Source organism: Myxocyprinus asiaticus, chromosome 14 (assembly GCF_019703515.2).
Source record: "Myxocyprinus asiaticus isolate MX2 ecotype Aquarium Trade chromosome 14, UBuf_Myxa_2, whole genome shotgun sequence".
In the NCBI taxonomy this organism is placed as follows: domain Eukaryota; kingdom Metazoa; phylum Chordata; class Actinopteri; order Cypriniformes; family Catostomidae; genus Myxocyprinus; species Myxocyprinus asiaticus.
In genome coordinates this window covers 35,849,753-35,866,221 of record NC_059357.1, presented here as the reverse complement: position 1 = coordinate 35,866,221, position 16,469 = coordinate 35,849,753, and the positions used below count along the sequence as shown (strand labels likewise).

General features: G+C 40.9%; 1 protein-coding gene across 1 annotated transcript in view; it reads right to left on the bottom strand.

The window, feature by feature from the left end:
• The window catches only part of LOC127452085 (neurogenic locus notch homolog protein 2-like), a 51,903-nt gene extending 40,453 nt beyond the window's left edge, over window positions 1-11,450 (bottom strand). The window contains exons 1-2 of the mRNA XM_051717260.1: window positions 11,180-11,450; window positions 9,209-9,275 (exon numbers count right to left, since the gene is read on the bottom strand). Coding sequence (XP_051573220.1) covers window positions 9,209-9,275; window positions 11,180-11,240 — 128 coding nt within the window. The 5' untranslated portion in view covers window positions 11,241-11,450. The remainder of the gene's footprint in view (window positions 1-9,208; window positions 9,276-11,179) is intronic.
• Between the last annotated feature and the right edge of the window lie 5,019 nt (window positions 11,451-16,469).

The following is a 16,469-nucleotide window of genomic DNA, read 5'->3' as shown; positions in this document are numbered from 1 at the left end:
CCACGCATTCCACAAGCCAAACACTTTCCTTACTACAACAGGAAGTCAGTTGAGGGCAGGTCACCCACTATTAATGTCACTGAAACTAAACCCCATTTTGTTTGCATTGAAAACAATGAAAGTGTGAGGTTTTAAGCAACTTTCAGGGTATCAAAATGCCAAAAAAGTCCCTTAAGAAAGAAAAAAAAAGCAGTCTCTGGCAATGTCTGGAATATAGCCACTCCATTCCTTTGTGAAGAGTCCATACTGACACCACACTGCCAACAAGAGCTAGCTCCCCCTCCTCCAACTGCCCCCTCCTAGCTCCCCATCTTCTCAAAGAGGAACCAAAGTGGGGGTAGGGGAGCACTGTGGGCCAAATAAAAGAGCTAAAGGAGTCAGAACCCTATTGTCTGAGGATGGGGGAGCACTGGCCCAAACTGCCGGGCTTTCAGGCCTGAGCTCAAACAAACCAACAGGCTTCTGCTGTAGCCTGGCAACAGTAACCCATGGCTGAGGAGAGAGACTGGAAGGTGGGGGTTTGTGAGGACAGTTTCAGAACTTTCACAGTAATTGAACCTTCCAGATTTCACTGAAAGTAAAGAAAATGTTTTCTAAAAATGGGCCTATGCATTCGAAAGAAGTTTTGAGAACATGGTTTTGAGGCATGCTTTAAGCAATATAAAAATATAAATAAAATATAATCAGGGACCTTCTCAACAAGCACCACCTGCAAACCTAGGTAAAAACATAGACAGCAGATCTGCAGAGAGCTATCCATGTTTGCCATCCTTTGATACTATCGTTCTGTTTTGTATTGGCCACATAATTATCCATCCGTAAGGTTACTGCTTACTGAAAGTGGTTTGTACTATAACATGATAATCATCTATCATGTCTACAGATTTTGAAAATAAAGCCTTAAAGATCATATAAAATAAGGATGCATTATTTAAGTTCCAAATACATTTATCAAACTGCATTTGATCCTTTTGTAACAAATTGGTTAGAAAATGGAACCAATAAATGTCAGTGTTAATGAAAAAGAACTCTGGAATTTCTGGACTTGCTAACAAGCCAACCGTAACCACGTTGCATGCACCCCAGACTCGAGGTCTTCCAAAGCATTCTTTGCTGTACTTCACCACAAAACCGATCCAGATCTCTTGGAACTCAAAGAGAAGCCGTCTTTTCATACTGATACTGCAGATGTGAAGCCTCAAGACTGTGTTCATACACTAATATGACTCTTCAGAAAACTAGAGATGGAAATCTGAAGATGTTTTGCTTTGCACAACCACAAACTAAAACTCTACATAGTTTCAAAACAGTTTCTTGCTATAACCTGGTTTGTCCTTCATAGGGTCCTGCAGAACACATTTGGCAAATAAAAATGGGTATTTCTCAATACCTCATTCCGCAAAGTAAAGAACATCCTGTAAAATACTGCCAACACTCTAATCTTTGCCATAAATCAAACAACTTTGGTGGGTGGGATAAAACTCTAAAAACTTCCAGGTCATCCCTGCATCTTGTTTAGAAACACTACAAAAGGCTTTAAAGAGCACCTATTATGGTTTTTCAAATATTACCTTTCATGTAGTGTGTTATATAGCTGTTTGTGAATGTGAAAAATTCTGCAAAGTTTCAAAAATCAAAGTGCACGAAATATGTAGTTATGAACGCCTGAAACAAGTCGTTAGTAATTCCAGACTTACTTCCTGTACTAACCTACGTAATTTGGTAACAAAAAACCCGCCTCTGGTCTGTTTACATGTACAGCCAGTGCACGCTGTTAGCCTGTTAGCTGTTAGCCTCTGCTAACCGGCTAACTCACGTTATTGTCAAACTACATATAAACTTATCACTGAGAAACGTCCTGTTCTCGTCGTGCTTGCGATGGTGGTTCGGGTTGATCTTCCGATGTATCACTATCGGACTCGGGCTCAAATTGGTAAGGTAAAACAGAAATGATTTCAGACGGAGCTTAAACTCGGATATGGTAGTGGGCATTTCCTTTCCGACACGCGCTGTAAGCGGCAGACCAATCACAACAGGCTGGGACATCTGACCAATCAGAGCAGAGTAGGCTCTCTGAAAGGAAGAGTTTAGAATGAATCCTTTAGAACGGATCATTGAAGGAGTCGTTTTTGACACTGGGAAAAAAAGGTAATGCTGCAATTTAAATTATGAGCAAATTAAAGTGTTTTTTGACCTTGGATGCATGTAACTCTATTGAATGAGACCTTTAAAACAAAATTAGGCACGTTTAAAAATCATAAAAGGTGCACTTTAATATGGCTGTGATCAGAAAACACATTGCTCCAGAAAGTCTGATAAGTGTGGAAGACAACCCTCAGGTAGAAGACAAAGAATGCCTTTTATCTCCAGCTCTGTCACCCATAAACTGCTCAGGCATTTAGAGTTAAAGGGTGAGCTCCCCACTCTTATCTTGCCGATTATCAAAACCACCAAACCAAACTGTAGTGCTCTAAAACCTACTTTAGCCAAGCTGGGCCTCCTCATGCACTATGTGCATGTGTATATCAGAATAATTTCAATAAAATGATTAGCAATTTTTGAAACAAGAACTCCTGGGTGGTTTTATGTAGATAATACACTATATTGCCAAAAGTATTCGCTCACCCATCCAAATAATTGAATTCGGGTGTTCCAATCACTTCCATGGCCACAGGTGTATAAAATGAAGCACCTAGGCATGCAGACTGCTTCTACAAACATTTGAGAAAGAATGGGCCGCTCTCAGGAGCTCAGTGAATTCCAGCGTGGTACTGTAATAGGATGCCACCTGTGCAACAAGTCCAGTCATGAAATTTCCTCGCTACTACATATTCCACAGTCAACTGTCAGTGGTATTATAACCAAGTGGAAGTGATTGGGAATGACAGCAACTCAGCCACGAAGTGGTAGGCCACCTAAAACGACAGAGCGGGGTCAGCGGATGCTGAGGCGCATAATGCGCAGAGGTCGCCAACTTTCTGCTGAGTCAATCGCTACAGACCTCCAAAGTTCATGTGGCCTTCAGATTAACTCAGGAACAGTGCGTAGAGAACTTCATGGAATGGGTTTCCATGGCCGAGCAGCTGCATCCAAGCCATACATCACCAAGTGCAATGCAAAGCGTCGGATGCAGTGGTGTAAAGCACCCCGCCACTGGACTCTAGAGCAGTGGAGACGCATTCTCTGGAGTGACGAATCACGCTTCTCCATCTGGCAATCTGATGGACGAGTCTGGGTTTGGCGGTTGCCAGGAGAACGGTACTTGTCTGACTGCATTGTGCCAACTGTGAAGTTTGGTGGAGGGGGGATTATGGTGTGGGGTTGTTTTTCAGAAGCTGGGCTTGGCCCCTTAGTTCCAGTGAAAGGAACTCTGAATGCTTCAGCATACCAAGAGATTTTGGACAATTCCATGCTCCCAACTTTGTGGGAACAGTTTGGGGATGGCCCCTTCCTGTTCCAACATGACTGCGCACCAGTGCACAAAGCAAGGTCCATAAAGACATGGATGAGCGAGTTTGGTGTGGAAGAACTTGACTGGCCTGCACAGAGTCCTGACCTCAACCCGACAGAGCACCTTTGGGATGAATTAGAGCGAAGACTGCGAGCCAGGCCTTCTCGTCCAACATCAGTGTCTGACCTCACAAATGCACTTCTGGAAGAATGGTCAAAAATTCCCATAAACACATTCCTAAACCTTGTGGAAAGCCTTCCCAGAAGAGTTGAAGCTGTTATAGCTGCAAAGGGTGGGCCGACGTCATATTAAACCCTATGGATTAAGAATGGGATGTCACTTAAATTCATATGCGTCTAAAGGCAGATGAGCGAATACTTTTGGCAATATAGTGTATCTCTTGGGTCCTTGGTAGGGGAGCCACACTCACACAAAACAGGGTTTTTCTTTGTGGCGGGTTAATATCTTAAGTTTCATAAAATGAGTTTGCAAGAGAGAGAGGGCAAGAGCAGATCATAAGCTTTTCTCAGCTGTCTTGATAGACAGGATGTGAGTAGAGCATAAGGGTCAGGAGTCAGCACTTCCTGTGACAGTGCCTGGGAACCAGGGCTCCCTGCTTCCAGCCTCAAACTACGCAGGCCTTAGTTACTCCTATCCCACAACTGTCAAACTCAATTACACCCCAACCGATCTCAAACCCAAAGTTCATTGAATCAGTAGGGTTCTCTTCTCAATCTACTTATTTTCAAGTAAATGTCTCAATCCATTCAAAAAAATGGACCATGAAATTACACAGGCACCGGCAGCACAGGCAGGGCAAATCTCACCTTTTTGACAGGTTTGCTTAAAAACACTCCTCAAATGACCTGGATGCTGAATAAACTGGAGGTTAGGATGCCAGTGGTGGCTCTTACAGAATCTTACAAAGCATTCCACACTATTCCACAAAAAAATGAAGAGAGAGGAACTTTATCTCCAAAGTGCATAAAGATCAACTTGATATAAACAAACAATGTTCCAGACTTTATGACATTTCTTACGGTATACTCTATTCTTTATTTAAATGTTCAAGTGTCTTGCATATCAATTGTCAATCTGCACAAAATTATTTCCCTTTTGTAAGGGCACCTTTAATGATTTTATATAAATAAACTCCAGCTGTAAGTCTGCAGAAGGCCAGTGGTTGAGGAGCCTGCTTCATGTCTAACTGTCTTCATACATCATTTCCTGAGAGCTTCCATGGGCCACTAAAACACAACACTCACAATTTATAGACTCACTGTGCTACTGGGGTCAAAGCGACATCATCAATAACCCATAGAGATCCACTGTATCCACTTCCTGTCTCAGAGAAAGAGTGAGGAAAGTGTAAACACAGATTTCTCTTTGCCTCTCATCCTTGCTCTGCAACTCACACACTTTCATCTCCAGTCTGCCACTATTTGTTCTCAAAGAGTGACAGTGGCCTGGGCTTTAAGTACAATGAGTCTTCACAGACAATGGGGGAACCTCCAACATCACTTCTCTGCGTGTGTGTGAGCATGTGTTAGGAGGCCCGTGGGCCGCCGGCTCTGCTCCTCCACTGGCCCGTCTGTCTCAGCATGGGGCATCAGGCCACTCAATGGCAGCACCTGGCCCTTTGCTCCCCTTTTGTACGGGTCTGACTTCACTGGATTACCATCACAACATCCACCAGCTGTCCCTCCACACCCCAGCACAACCCCCCGCCCCCACCCCCCAACACACATCCCTACCCCCACCTTACTCTTCCAGCTGTACCCTTTTTGAAAGACACCCTCACAATCTGCCTAATTATCTCTTGGCTTCAGTCGAGACTTTATCCTCACACTGCGACTGCACTTGCTTGCACGCTCTCTATGCTGGGGGGATGAGATTAGAGGCACGACTGCACTTTAACGGAGCTTCCTGACTCTTCACTTTAAGTGACATTCCCGGACTCTTCACAACAAGTGCTTGGCCATTCCATGCCTTGCACAGAAGAGAAGAGGGATTCAAAGTGTGACGGACCATGGCAGGGCCAGAATTTAATAATCCTATGGAATAACTAGATCCGCAGCACAGTATTCACTCTGATTTCTCCCTAATTCAAATGTGAAGTCCTAGTGATGTCATCAACAGGTGCTCAGTTTTGCAAACAGACCTCATAGGGATTACATGCCAAAATTAGCACACCTGTGCCAAAGTAAAGGCTCACAGTCAATAACTGCTTTCACAGAAAATTTCAGATTGTGCTGGCTCATAAAAAGTAGCCCAAGAACCATTGGACTATGGCCCATTGTGAAGAAGCACTCAGGGGAGAGAGTTAGAGAGGGATTACTCCTGTAATCTGTCATGGATTCCACTAGCCACTGAAGATCTCAGTGCAGGGGACCATGAAATGACAGAAGGCCTAGTATTTTCTTAATACAGGGTCACAACAAGACCCTAGTGGAACAACAATCAACATAACAGGCACATAAATGAGCCGGTAACAATTACAGTACTAAGGGGGAAATGTGCATAATATTACATTTACTTGAAAGCTTTTGTGCAACAAGGATGCCACACTTGTAAATAGGATGATCAACTTCCCCCAGGCACACTAGCTCTCATGGTAAGGAAGGAAAACATGTCATGGCGAGGAACAGGTGTCTGGATGTTTTTCTTAGGGACTGGATTGCAACACAGCTTCACAATCTCAGTGGCGTTCTTGTGAAATTCTGAGGTCCAACCAGTTCCAAGACACATCTACTCCTTACTACGTCTGACTTCAACCTTTGCCTCTGACTGTCGAAGGTGCCATTATCCACTCTTTTCTCGGTTTTCCCTTACTCTCATATTCCCTTTCTTCCTCCTGCCACTCTCTCTGGTCTCTCTAGCGGTGCTGGGTTACAGGTTGGTATCTGGAGGAATAAAGGTCCCTTTCTGTTGTTTTGGATCTCTGGTTTCATCAGGATCTCTAGGGAGGGGGTTGGAGTTGGTCTTCTGTCCTAATAGCACAAGGACTGGTCAGACCACTCTCCTGAGGCAGGGTCATTCTAGATGCTTGTATTACCATGTTGTGTGGCATGACATTTACTGTTCCCATTTAAAAAAAAAAAAAAACTCCTTCCCTTTCGCTTTGAGAAATACCACCGCCCAACAGATTATGCATAAACTGCTCCTAACTCCCCTTTGCTATAAACATGCACTATGAAAAATAGCATTAAGCTTTTCACAAGAACATAAAATGTCTGTTGTGATATATATGACTAAATCCCTAATATAAAACAATCTTTTTGAATTCACAATCAAGACTCAAGAGTAGAACAGGGATGACAAAGGACAAAACAAACACCATTTAACACCATTACACATTTACTTACACACTGTGTTTATAACTTGGCTTGATGTGTGCTGGGTAATGATTAAAGACTGTAAAACTGACACAGGAGGCATTCTCCATCTCAATGCATATTTATCAAATTCCAGAGTTTTATATACAGTATCTTATTTTGTCCTAAGAAACAAATCAAAGCCTTTCAGCTATGCCTTTTCCCTAAAATCACCCAGTCTTCAATCATCAATCAGTGAAGATATGGACTTCCAAGTTTCACACCCACCCATAATCACCACCTCTTCCTGCATTAAAATGGCAAGTTTAAAGTACAAAAAGGTCTATCCAAAATACCTGGTCAGTGACAAGGTGATAGCAGCATGCCTGAGGGTATGAGATTCATTGGCTAATAATGGGGTGATTAAAGTAGGAAGCTTTGTGCCTCAAGGACACAGAAACAACAGCAGGCGACAAATATTAAATTACCTTAAATTAATGTTAATCTTAATAAAGATTAACATATTGTATTTTACACTAGCACTTAGAATCTATATAAAATATACGTTTTCTTAGGGAACTGACAAAAAGAGTGCAATGGGACACTTTTAGTTGTTTAAACTCTATGTTTTTTTTACAGTTGTCACATAGACCTACCATTCAGTAATAAACATGACTATAGAAGAGAAGTAGGAGTTCATTCTCAAATGAAAATTGAAAAAACAAACAAACAAACTGAATCCCCTCTTCTTCCCATTCTAACAACCATCGATTGATGGAGGCACACCTTCCAATCATTTAAATGGATTGCTTATAGTTTAACAGTCTATTGATTTGGTGTTCACGTACAACCACTGAGTGGTTCCCACGTACCAATGCCTCTTGGGAAAAAATCCCCAGTAATCACCATGAATGGAAGCTATAGAGTGCATAGACACAATTTTCCAAATCAGACTGGAAACATAAAACAACAGCCCCAGGCTTAAATGTGATAACAATCACTTTGTATTGGCATAAACAATGAAGACAAAGCCTGTGAAGAGAATGTCAAGCATTTGTAACGCTACATGGCATGACTGAAAAAAGCACACATTAGGGTTCCTCTGATACCAAAAATTTGGCTTTGTATGATACCAGCCCTGGTACCTCGGTATCAATACTAAATTGATACTATAATCAACAAATAAAAAGCCTCAGGTTTTTGATGAAATTACACAGAAAATAACTTGATTAAAAGAACTGCATAAAGTCTTACAGGTGCAAATTAATTTTCCTTTTTAATTTTTTAATTAAATGTTATGATCAAATGGTGTTTAATCAAATTAATACATACAGATTTAATAAAATGAAATATTATAAATTTTTAACAAAAAATTACAATTTAATTTTTGGTAAAATAAAATACTGCACAACAGAGATTCACAGTATAAATGAAAACAGAAATGAAAAAAAAAAAAAAAATCTGATTACCTTAGGCACAAGGCTGCTATGTCTGAATCACAACATGCTGATATTCAGAACACTTGCTTTTGTGATATTCCTTACAGATAATAATAATAATAATAATAATAATAACAATACAACCATTTAATATTATACTATTGTTATTATGAGTATTATTAATACTTTATGAATATTATATTTGTATTTTAATACAGTAGTTACATCTTCAATTTCACGCATCCAGCCGAATAGAGCTTTATTTTAATGATTACTTTTATTTTGACAGACCTTTGAGTTCTTTTTTTTAATTTTTTTTTATAGGTTAGTTTTATCTAGCTTCCTATTAATGCTGGAATACTCCCGTCATGACTCGTGAGCTGAAATCTCCGAACTGCACCAGAGAAGGAGATTTGAGTGTTCATACACTAAACACACTGCATGAAAATCAAGCACCAGTAGTGTGTTATACGTGTATATGTGTGTGTGAAGTAGATCATAGAGCATATGATGGTATCGCAATATTTCGTTAGTACCGGTATATCGCGCAACCCTAAAACACATCGATTAACTATAAGAAGTTTAATAATATACTTTATGTGACTGATATATTGAGAACAGGTGTGGTGAGGCTGAATGCATTACTGTTAACACTAAATTCTATGATCCAACCTGAGTTAAAGGATCTCAACTATGAGTCACAGAAAACAGTGAATGATTTAGACTCTTATACTAAGACTAAAATTACACTTTTCACAGCATACAGTAGATCTAAACATCTCCTAAAGCAACCATGTTTGGCTTCATTCATAGTCCTTTTTCTGCACTGTGCAAGTGTTTGAAACTCAATGTGAAAGTGATATGTAACCAAGGTTCAATAACAAAAGCAATAGTCATCCAGATCAGACCAGGGCAATATTGGCAAACAATGCATTTGATCTGAATTTTATAACAACATAGCATGAAATAAAAGTGCGTATGCAATGAAATTTCTGTGGGCTTACAAGCATCTTGAATCGACACACATTCCTCCATTTTCACACGGTTTTAGTGTATCCACGCAGTGCAATCCTGTGGAAAGAGAGGGCACAATGAGGCAGAGACCACTTTTTATCGAGCAATAGATGGAAAGACCAATTCATTTTATATTCAAAAACACTGAAATAGGACATATTACATTTCATTTATTTTAATGAACCTGGTAAATAAAGGTGTCCAGAATATCCCACGCCTTCTCAGGGTGTCGCACAGATTGTCCCACTTTAGGTTTGTTTACTCTCTTGCAAGTATAAATTGCATCTTATCTGCAAGTGTAAATGGGTGCCATGCAGAAAGGATTGGCCGCAAGATAACATTCAGATTCTTTCACACAGACTCCTGCTTTGTTTGACAATAGAGCTCAGCATGTGAATTCTAATCAAATACTAAAACCGTCCAATACATGATCCAACACATTCATTAAGGTAGTAGTATTTTGTCCATCTAAATCTAATTATTTGCCCTGAATAATAGAATTGAACCTCACATGGCTTTTATTTATATAGAAACTATGGTAAACACTTTACAATAAGGTTCCATTTGTTAATATTAGTTAACATGAACTAAGAATGAACAGCACTTTTACAGCATTTAGCTATTAATCTTGGTTCATTTTAATTTCAACATATAGTTATACATTTTATAAACCACAAATTGTATATGTTAACATTAGTTAATGCACTATGAACTAACATTAACTAACACTGAACATTTTTATTTTTATTAAATTGCATTAACAAATGGTGTAAAAATATATTATTCATTGTTAGTTCATGATATCTTATGCATTAACTTGGAACTTGCGTTAATGAAACCACAAGAAATTAGCTATTTATCTGCTAATTTGTTCGTTAATTCAGAATTATTATTATTATTTTAAGATGTTGCTATTGTAAGTGTATAAAACCTCATTTGAACTGACTGAACAATGTAAAGTTTGAAATAATAACAAGTGGAAATCAAGTTGAATTCCTTTCAGAGGAAACTGACATGCAAACAAAACTACACGGTGTTTCTGGATTTTATGGTAACACTTTGTGAATTTGATGTTTTCACTTATTACCCCACCCCCCACACCTCTACTAAAACAAAGTTCAATTGTTGCTGGCTCCTTGTTCATAAAAAGGGGGACAGCTGAAAACTCATCATCAAACCGTTTCATGTTAAGCAAACTCACAAACCTACAGGTTGCATTCATGAAGTTTGAGAATAAAAAAACTGAAAGTATGAAAATGGTAAAATATGAAAGACAGATTGTATAATCTAGTGCAGTGATTTAACAGTAGGGACCTGTTGCAAATCGCAATTTATGCTACTACTGACGCTGATAGGTCGTTTACTTAAAAGCCCAGCGAAGCGACGTTTACTCTCGTGCTATTTTCTCACGGTTCAGCCATTCAGACAGATAAAGACAAAACGCATACCGATCCAAGCAAAACATGACTGCCTTAAATGACTAATCTTATGCAGAACAACAATACGCTGTTTATGTTGACCCGTAAAAGTTACACAACAAAAAACAATTTGAAAATGCTACATTCCTCACCGACAAAAATACCAAAATTATATTCGTACACAATGTGCAGCACTTATGTTAACAAGTTACAACACGGATCGGTGCGGAAATAAAAGTAGCCTACAACATTTAATCACAAAATCAGTATGATCATGATCGAAGTGTACTGCATGACTCCTGACATCTGATGGACCACGATTAAGCTGCTCTACACTTTAAGAAGCTGTACAATGTGATGATGCTGAAGCGTAAAATGAAAAGGGAACATAAAAAAATACAAGCAATCTAAAAACAAATGTATCACGAGTGATTATCGATGTTCTTCATCTGGTGCTGAAGTAACAGGTTATACGCCTGCACATGTCCCGTAAGTCCGTCAGACCAGACAAGAAGAAGAAGAAGAAGAATAAACCAATCTTACCTTCGCAAGTTTGCGCCAGATATAAAATTGACAGAAATATCCAAAGACTGTAATTCCCCATTTCTGTTGAAACTCGATCCTACTCCTTTTCGAAATGTTAGCAATAATACATCCTTTAAAAAATGACACAGTGATTGAAGCTCCAAGGAATCACATGAAGGCAACGCAGCGTCATAAAGTTAGCTTGAGTAATTTACATAGATATTCAGCGTTTACGATATAGTCCAAATCCGTATTTTCCTCTGCAGCTCGGACGCCTCTCGAAACACCTCCAGGAACTTTTGAAAAAGTTTCCTCAGTTCACTTCGGATCGGAGTCCAGCGCCAAGCTGGGTATCACTCCGCCCCCTTCTCAAGTCCGATCTCAATGAAGGATGTCCGCGTCATTGAGTAGTGCGGATTCGTCAAAGGCCTGGAAAAGTATTCGCACTTCGGTAAACTGTGGGATGTAGAAATGTATAACTTAAACAAGTTACAGTTAACCTTTGTTTATCACACAAATCAGCATGTACTGTAAAAAAGAAACAGAGATTACACTTAAAGCAAAAAAAAAAAAAATAAAAAAAAAAAAAAAAAATTACGTATAGCCTAGTTTGAAATAGCTTAAAAAACATGTTTATGACAGATAATCGAGTGCTAGGCATAACCAAGACACCAGACCATAGCTAAGGTTTTATATTAGTAACCTTTAAGGTAGCCTATACACTAGACTACCATATCATAAAGTCCCATAGATGTAAGACTAATTAGTAAATGATGCAAACAACTAACTTAAAAATGTTACCTGCATATTTGGCAATAGCCTATGTTCTAGGTTTCATTACAAACTTTCATGACACGATACTGAAGCACTAAACAACCACAGTAGCCTTGCTGTCTCGCATTCAGGGCAGCATGTCTTTGTGTACTTGTTTGTGTATTTACACTTACTGTTGTGCTAAAATATGAATAGAATATGAACTGTGTTTGTGAGGTGGAAACGAGAGCAGACGTCGCCCTCCCTCATCTCTCGCAAAGCAGCATGGATGTTTATTGAAGCTGCTTCACTACACCTGGCTTGGTGTAGGCTACTCATTTTCTGCAGCATATTCTGTGGCACAGAACTGGTTGTTTACAGAGACAATGGCAGTGATTTAAATGAGAAAAGGACTGCTGCATTATGACACAGTTTCTCTCTGCAGGGGGCACTGGAGGGGGAGGGGGCAGAACACTATCATTCAGCATATATTGCATCAATTAGTGGCAAGCACTGTCTATGGAATCTACAAAGCTCGTTTTTAAAATAAGTTTGTTAGAGAGAATGACATCATGTTGGGCAGAGTAGAAAGTTTGTTTGGCCCATCAAGCACCATCAGGTATTGTTTACCACAGAACATGTAATCCATTGTTCAGTAAAGATTTATTTTAGCTTGAAATCGCAACATGTATTCTGTATTTAATACATATAGAAGGATAATTATAATGATGTCTCTGAACACTCATGTTCCCTAGAATACTATTTGACAGGCCTGTTCTGTTTCACAATAATGGATTTAATAGTATTAGAAACAACCAAGCAAGGGGCCGTTGGACTTCAAGGCCCCAACTCACTCTGATACAAATATTCATTTACATGTGCATTACATGTATTCTGGGGAAAAAAATCTGAGCATAGATAGAGCATCAGTCGTCGCGGGATGAAGAGGCAGAGAAAGCCACAGCGAGCATGGCACCAAAGTCGGTATTGCCGCTTTTGCTTTGTTGACATATCTGAAAATATGCCAGATAAGTTTTCATATGTTACTCACTTTTCCTCGGCAAACAAAGGGAATTAGAAGTTGCGTCCCCACATCCTGTCAGACTTAACCACATTAGCCTCTATTCCTCCTCCAATAACTAGGCATCTCTAGGTGAGAGTACAAAGTAAAGATTGCGGGAGAGTTGTTTACAAATGTTTAATGGAATCCAAATTTTAGAATAACACGTCTTTGTTGTTGTTGTTGTTGTTTTTACTTTATGTAATGTCATGAAAGAACATACTGTAGGTATGAGCCCTCCAGAATTTACAGTGCGAGCCACCGGCCCTTTCTTAAAGGAGTAATATGTAACATTGACATCAAGCGTTTAAAATGGGTACTGCAGTCCAAATTCAAAATATTGGAGAGAGTTGTCTCCCCCTCCTCCACAGACTCGATGCTCACGTGGGTTGCCAGGTTGAGGACACGCAACAGGAACGAGCAAACTGACAATGGCAAGCGACGAGCCTTACACTGTAAGTTGATCAGCTAATGTATACGTTTGCAATGTTTTTATTATTTGCAAATTATAAACGAGCTCGTGTGGATTTTTTTTTATAACTCTGTCAATATTAGCTAGATGTATTGCTGGCTTCCATGTTGTAACGTATGCTGGATCTGCTGACAATGATGACGATGACGTGAAGATGAAGAACCCAAGTGCAGTTTATTTACAGAACGTGAACTCCAATAACCCTGACTACAAAACAAAACGTGAACATGGACCTGACTTGACTAACACATACCATCACATACAATACTCTACCAATAGACAATGCAAACATGAGGGCTTAAATACAAGACATGGGAGAACATAAACCAATGAACAAACAGAACTGATAACAAGATAATTAAACAATAAACCAATGAAAACGTGACACATGAACATGGAGGGAAAACAGAAATCACATGACTAGGGAAACAGGAACACATGACATGAAACAGGAACTAGAATTTCAAAATAAAAGACATGAATCAACAGAATACACCTGGCATATCTCCCCCACTAAGGGGTGGCTCCTGACACCCCAACACATAAACAAAACACGTAATACATGACAAAAAGCGGGGGGGGGGTGTCTTGAGGCGTGGGGCGTGGCGTGGCGAGAAGGGGCGAAGGGCATGGGACCAGGGCAAAGTCCGTGGGAGGTGAAGTCATGAGAGGCTCGAGGGGCGGAGCCATGGAAGGTGGAGCCGTGAGAGGCTCGAGGGGCGGAGCAATGGAACATGGTGCTCGGAGAGTAGCCGAAGACTTGAAGGGCCAGGGTGGAGCCGATGGCAGGGAGGACCAAGGCGATGCTAGAGGCTCGGAGAGCCAAAGCGGAGCCAGGTGACCGACGGACCAAGGAGGAGCCAGAGGTACGAGGGACCCCGGCACAGCTGACAGGCTGAAGGACCGTAGTGGAGCCGAGGGAACGCCGAGCTGAGGCAATGTCGAGGGACCGACAGGCCAAAGCGAAGTCCAGGGCTCAGAGGTTCCAGGCGGGATCGGAGGGCCGAATGTTCCCCTTGCCTGCTCAGGAGAACTAAAGGTGGGTATAAGGGTGGGAACCATCTCCAGGTCCCACTGCTCAGGTGTGGCTGTGACGTGGCATGGAGCAGGCTGAGGCGTCGCTGTGACGTGGCATGGAGCAGGCTGAGGCGTCGCTGTGACGTGGCATGGAGCAGGCTGAGGCGTCGCTGTGACGTGGCATGGAGCAGGCTGAGGCGTCGCTGTGACGTGGCATGGAGCAGGCTGAGGCGTCGCTGTGACGTGGCATGGAGCAGGCTGAGGCGTCGCTGTGACGTGGCATGGAGCAGGCTGAGGCGTCGCTGTGACGTGGCATGGAGCAGGCTGAGGCGGCGGCCATGCCGTGGAACTCTGGCTCGGGATCCGCGTCCCCCACAGTGAACAGGGAACCGATGAATCGAAGGGCGAGGTCGATATATTGAGCCAGGCTGAGGGAACTGCGATCGCCAGGCATCCAAAAAGAAATGGACTCATTTAGTCCAAATCTAAAACAACCCTTGAGGGCAACCTCATTGAAGTCTACCTGGCTGGCTAGACCGCAGAAGTCCTCAACATAGTCCTCCAGAGGACGATTCCCCTGACGTAAGCGCAGAAGTGAAACTGCTGGGTTCATGGTTGGGTGGAGTATTCTGTAACGTATGCTGGATCTGCTGATAATGATGACGATGACGAGGACGTGAAGATGAAGAACCCAAGTGCAGTTTATTTACAGAACGTGAACTCCAATAACCCTGACTACAGAACCTGGACTCGACTGACTCGGCTGGACTCGACTCGACTGGACTCGACTGGACTCGACTGGACTCGACTGGACTCGACTGGACTCGACTGGACAAACCATCACATACAATACTCCAGCAATAGACAATGCAAACATGAGGGCTTAAATACAAGACATGGGAGAACATAAACCAATGAACAAACAGAACTGATAACAAGATAATTAAACAATAAACCAATGAAAACGTGACACATGAACATGGAGGGAAAACAGAAATCACATGACTAGGGAAACAGGAACACATGACATGAAACAGGAACTAGAATTTCAAAATAAAAGACATGAATCAACAGAATACACCTGACACATGTCTGCAGCACGTTGTGTTTGCCCGCTAACTTGTTTCAAATCTGTCAACACGGGGTGACGAAATACCATTGGGAAATGGGCAGTGGGCGGGATCACACAGGCCAAAACACAAACAGCTAATGCTAATCAGGAGGAACTTTCAATCCACGTGAAACTGGGGTTTAAATACACAAACTCCAAAATATAACAGATTAATTTGATTTAAACAACTATAAAAGCTTATATAGTACATGAGTTTAACAAATATGTAAGTGCTTTTAAAAAATGAAAAGTTTCTCGTTTCTGCCTTTTAAACCCTCCAAAAATTGGCCCCATTCACTTCCATTGTAAGTACCTCATGTAACCTTGATTTTTGCTTTTTTTTTTCAGAAAAAAAGAAGTGTCACAAATGCTGTCGATTGAGCTTAACTCGGAATGTTCTTTTAAGCAACAATTGTCTGACGTAGCTTTTTTGAGAGGCATTCTCACCCACTGTGTTTTGGGATGCCGTTTTGTTTATCGTTTTTGTTGTGTATGTGGTTAATTCATGCACAATGTCCGTGCGCTCTTTAGTGAAGATGAGACAATGTCTGACACACAGCGGTTACAGTTGGAAGAAGACTTGGTAAAGATCCATAGATCCAGTGCTCTGGTGAGGGAGTGTAATTTGAGATCAAATTTGAGAACATCATAATGAGCTCTGGTTTTGGTGTTTTCCTACTGCAGGGAATTTTTTTTTTGGAGGAACCTATTCAAGCACAAAATGCATAGCATGACATTTTGAAACATTGCTTGAACTTATCGGATGACAATTTTTATCTTTTCGTGTCATTAAGCTTGAAATGTGTACCTCAGATGATTAATATGGCCAAGATAATATTAACTGTATTGTGTTATTTTCAGGGACTAAAAACGAAAGCAAAAACTGTAATTTTTC